General features: G+C 39.4%; 1 protein-coding gene across 1 annotated transcript; it reads left to right on the top strand.

The window, feature by feature from the left end:
• Nucleotides 1–2,982: 2,982 nt before the first annotated feature.
• LOC107090315 (somatostatin receptor type 2-like) lies at nt 2,983–5,017 on the top strand. Its single transcript, XM_015383629.1, has one exon. The coding sequence runs from the start codon at nt 3,580–3,582 to the stop codon at nt 4,594–4,596; it is 1,017 nt and encodes a 338-aa protein (XP_015239115.1). The 5' UTR covers nt 2,983–3,579; the 3' UTR covers nt 4,597–5,017.
• The last annotated feature ends 268 nt before the right edge of the window (nt 5,018–5,285 follow it).

Raw genomic sequence — 5,285 nt, 5'->3', positions numbered from 1 at the left:
ACTGCTAAACTGCCCTGGGGCACTCTGTGCCAGGGTTCAATTCAGTTTATTTATATAGTGCATAACACATCACCTAAAGGCACTTTACATTTTACAAAGACAATTCAACCAGATCATACAACCAGATTTGTTAAAAGTGTTTTATCTAAGAGAAACCAGCTGATTTCATCGACTGATTGACTCCCTCACAACAGGTATGCTTGTAGCGACAGTGGAGAGGAAAACTCACTTTTAACAGGAAGAAACGTGTTATATGGTTCATGCTCTAATCTCCGGCTGCTCTTTTCTGAACACCAAAACACTGCCTCACCTCATCACCTCATCTCAGAAAGCGACCCTGATTCAGCTCCTGGACTCTCTGAACTTGGAGTATTTATGGATTATTTATTTTTACCTATTTCCATGTGATCCTTCAAAAATTAACAACAATTTGTTAGAGTTTTATTTTGACAGAATCCAAAGCAACAAATAATTGTAAAGTAAAATAAAATGCTGCATGTTTTTTTTTTTTTTACCTTATCTTACAAATACAAATCTGACATGTGGCACATATACTTTTACTTTTACTCAAACATCCACAGATTAAAGTCTTATAAAGCCATTCCATTCTGAGGTCATGTATTCATAAGGGCCTCTCTGAATGCAAATTAATGCAAATTAGTGTAAGTATAAATACATCATCATCATCATCATCATCATCATCATCATCATCATCATCATCATCATCATCATCATCATCTTTATTTATATAGTGTTTTAAAACAGCTACAGTAGAAAAAAAAAGGCTGAACATAGCTATAAATAATAAATACAGTAAAGGAATAAAATACACCATAAAAATTAAATAAGACTCTAATAAGAAAACTAAATAAACAAAGTTGCAACAACAAAGTCCCGCCAGTGTTTAAAGCGAGTGAATAAAAGGAAGTCTTTAGCCATGTTTTACCATTTGGCAGGGAAGGAGCCTTCCTAATGTGCAACGGGAGGCTATTCCATAAAGGAGGAGCAGCAATAGAGGAGGCTCTGGCCCCTCTGAGCTTTCTCTTAAACCTCAGTGCCTGCAGGAGCTGTTGTTTTGCTGACCTGGGGGAATAAGGAGGCAAATAGGGTTGAATAAGCTGAAAGAGGTAAGATGAGGCAAGGTTATTTAGGCACTTAAGAATAAAGATATGAGATTTTAAAATCAACTCTGAAATGCACAGTCAGCCAGTGGAGTTAGGGCAGGACAAGAGTGACGTAATCATGCGTTTTGCACCAGCTGTAAGTGAAACAGCAACTGACACGACCCAAGATGGAGTCTGTTAACAGTAATCCAATCGAGATTAAATAAAAACATGGATAACTGTTTCAAAGGGTTGCCGTGAAAGAAAGGGTTTTGGTTGTCAGTTGTCTTAACTGATAAAAGCAAGATCTGACAACTGCTCCAATTTGCTTTCCCAATTCAAAATCACTCTCCACCTTAAAATTGAAGTCCTTGACGGTTGATTTAAAATGGTGTCATGGGTCCTGGGTCTATAGTAGTGGAGTCACAAGGGCCCTTTCAAACACTTTCCTTCTGGTTAAAAGGTTCAGAGACAGCCAGGCTTTAATGTAATTTAAACAGTTCAATAAATGTTTCACTTAGGAAAACCCTCTCCCTGCTTTCGGGGCAAATATATTTGGCAGTCATCAGCATAAAAATGGATATCAATCCCGTGTCTTCTCAGTATTGAACCAAGTGGCAGCAAAAACAGAGAAAAGAGCAGGGGCCGTAAATTTCAGCCTTTTGAGACCCTGTAGGACAGAGATTTGTGAGGGCCTCAGTTTCGAGATGATGTACAAAAAGGTGTGTTGCGAAAAACAAACTTTAACAAGCACTCTGACAATAACTACTTGACACGGTGGTGGCAGCATTGTGATGTGGGAGCCACAATGAAGTGAATTATTTTGAAACATTCTAATCTAAACCTAATAAGGACTGGTGAATTTCACATCTAAAACATTTTTGTGTGTTAAGAGGGCATGATTAGGTCTACATATATTCTTGGGCAAATGTTAAAAAGTGCAAACTCTTAACATTTGAAGAAACTAAACTATCCAAACATGACATTTTCTAAAACATAAAAAGAGCTGAGTCTCTCGTATTACGAAACATTGAGACATACTTTCCAAAAGGCTATTAGTTGTTCTTGCAGCAAGAAGGGATTCTATTAAGTACTGGCTTGGTGGCTGAGTCAATGCATTAACAACAAAACATTTATGCCTTTGTAAATTCTATGCAAAACAAGATGACTTTTCAACACCTATCAAGGAATGTTTGTAAATAGTGTTGGCTTGCACTAGAAACATGCACCACTTTCTGTTGGTCAACTTCATTACCTTTCAATTGCATATATTGTGTTTTTAACTTGGTAGAATGTGAAAAAGGGGTGCAAATACTATTTAAAGGCCTCATTTGGTGACTAGTGTGAGTGCCAGAGGGATAGATTGAAGAACCAGTTTCAGCAGAGTTGATGTCAGAATGTTCTGAAGGATTATTTTGCAAACATTGTGTATTTCAATGATGCATGTTAAAGCAACAACATTATGTGCATCATCCCTCATCAAGTTCCTATTTTCCACAATCCTTCTTGGTGTTTCTCTACTCTTCAGTGTTTTACTTTCTTTTCTCTCCTCTATTTCTTCATCTCCTATTGAAACTTCCCATCCTTTTGTCTCTTAAAAAAGATAAACAAGGTAGGAGGGTACAGGGACAATAGAATGAGTTCAGGAGAAGAGAATAGCCTTCTATGTCAAATGTCAAAAAACAAAGGCTTTGAGAAAACTAGAAAGAAAATGCTTTTCTTTCCTGTTGGCAGATTTGTTCAGTGCATGCCATATGGGTGGGCGGCTAGTGCAAAGAGATAGTGTTTTTATCTGTTTAGGTTTAGTTGCACGACCTATCACTGAACTGTGAGGCAGAGAAGAAGCAGGAGGTGAAGGGTGGGGAAACAGATCTGATGGTGGAAAAGGAGGATAAACAGAAAATAACAGTGATAGAAGAGATAGCAGAGACAAAGTTATGAAAACAAGAGACCAACGGAAGGTGTTTGCAAGGGTTTATCTTGGAAATGCCAATACAGTGAGCCATGGAGTTCATCACATTTGTTGGAGGCTGGTGAACGAGAGGAGGGAGGTACATGGGAGGGCGTCTCACACATGGAGAAGTTGACACGCTCCTCACACACTGAGGCTGGAAGAGATATAAAGGGGCTCTCAAGGAAAACAAGCATTCAGGCAAGCCTCTGAGTCTTCTCCACCCTGCTTCTGAGAGTGTTTGGGAGGAAACTCACTCTGGTATCAGATAGATAACTTTTTCTTGTCAGAGAACCAAAGGGAGTGTGACAGACTGGATACTGAGAATAGATAGGAGGAACCAGTAGCCAGAGATCGTGATTGATTTTAAGAGTTTTCACTTGAGTTCTTTACCTATTTCCCTTCAAGAACTTTTGCCATCAGAGAGAAAACTCCACGTGAAGACAACTTTTTGTTTCCTCTCCTTCTCTCATCTGTTTTTATAATCTTTCCTCAGCCAGTCTCTAAACAAGGACCTGGGTCACCATGGAAGCATCTACTCCTACTCATCCGGACAGCAATCATTCATTTTTGGAGGAGCATTTTCACTTTGAGAAAAACATTGACTCCTTTGGCATTACTCTGGCTTTTCTCTATCTTGTGGTCTGTATTGTGGGACTGGCTGGGAACTGCCTCGTTATAACTGCAATTTTGAAACTGGACAAAATGTCATCCTCCACAACAGTGTATCTTTTTAACCTGGCTTTGGCAGATGGACTATTTATGGTTGGTCTACCCTTTATTGCCAGCCAGTTCTTTCAGGAATGGGTTTTTGGGAACATGGCATGCAAAGTGGTCATGTTCCTGGATGGCATTAACCAGTTCACCAGTGTTTTCTGCCTCACAGCGATAAGCATCGACCGCTACATGGCACTCACCAATCCTCTTCGGTTTGCATCTTGGAGAACTCCTCGCTGTGCCAAGGTCGTCTCTATGACCCTGTGGTTTTTATCCTTCCTCACCATTCTGCCAATGGCTTATCATTTCACTGCGCATCATGGCTTGTGCTCTCCAGACTTTCCTACAGATACATGGTCACTTGGCGTCCTCTCCTACACCTTCGTCATTGGTTTTGCCTTACCGTATTCGATGATGACAATCTCCTACACAGCTATGCTGGTCTCCCTGTGGTCCAAGCATAATCACTGCTCCTCGCCAAACGACGAAGGCCGTAGACTCGAGAAACAGATAACTAAAATGGTTGTGGCAGTGGTGGTGGTGTTCGGCATATGCTGGCTTCCATTTTACTTTGTTAACTTTCTCTCCTGGAGCCAAAAAACGTTCTTCTTTACTTATGCCAGGGCTTATGAATTAGTAGTCTTGTTGTCTTATTCATGGAGCTGTGCCAACCCCATCCTTTATGCCTGTCTCTCAGACACCTTTAGGAACCACTTCCGTACCTTGCTCTGTCCTGGAGTGAAATCCTCCTCTAGCATGCAGTCCAGTGTGGACCGAAATGACCCAAATGTCACTTGTGTACTTGATGTCAGTCCTCTAGCCTGAGCAACAAGTAGGGCCACTGATATGTAATTTCTCAGGCATTGTGTGATAATTTGACAATTCTGTAAATAAATCAACCAGTATGAATACTTTTGATACAAAGTTGACAATCCTGACTAATCTAGATCCTGTTTACCTTATGTTCATTGCATGAAAGGATCCCATTTTCTTTGCCCTAAGGAGCTTGTACAGATTTCACTACTGCCTTGAGTCTTTTTATTGGACTTTGTTTTTTTAAAGAATTTAATTATCTTTATTTCTGCTTGTATAAAGTCTTTTGATCATTCTCCTGTTAGTATTGCATTGTGTCTGAAGAGTATTTTAATATCATGACCATAATGAGGCAAATTCAAAAGATGTTTGATGTAAAATAAAATGTAAAAATTCTTACCAAATTAAATCATCTTTTAAATATTTTTCTCAGCATTCTTTGTGTATTGATTTGCATGAATTTGAAAAGTAAAGATGTACCACCTGCTTGGTCTTATAAACGTCTTGTTATTTTAGAACTTAAAATGCTCTCCTCTGTGTTTTGCTTCTTTGACAAAATGTTGCACCAAAAAAAGGGAAAAAAGATTGAGTGTAAACAGAAGCGGGGGTCATCCACCTTTGGGTTTGCATGAGCACAGCTGCACATAAACAAACCAATGGCTTTTGCAAAACTGCCTTAACTGGATTATATTCCTCTGGTG

The sequence above is a fragment of the Cyprinodon variegatus genome, unplaced genomic scaffold (genome assembly GCF_000732505.1).
Source record: "Cyprinodon variegatus isolate N-32 unplaced genomic scaffold, C_variegatus-1.0 Scaffold290, whole genome shotgun sequence".
NCBI lineage: Eukaryota > Metazoa > Chordata > Actinopteri > Cyprinodontiformes > Cyprinodontidae > Cyprinodon > Cyprinodon variegatus.
This window is presented reverse-complemented; position numbering and strand designations above follow the sequence as displayed.

Coding starts and splice junctions, on each gene's coding strand:
- LOC107090315 (XM_015383629.1), top strand. CDS start 3,580: ATGGAAGCATCTACTCCTACTCATCCGGACAGCAATCATTCATTTTTG.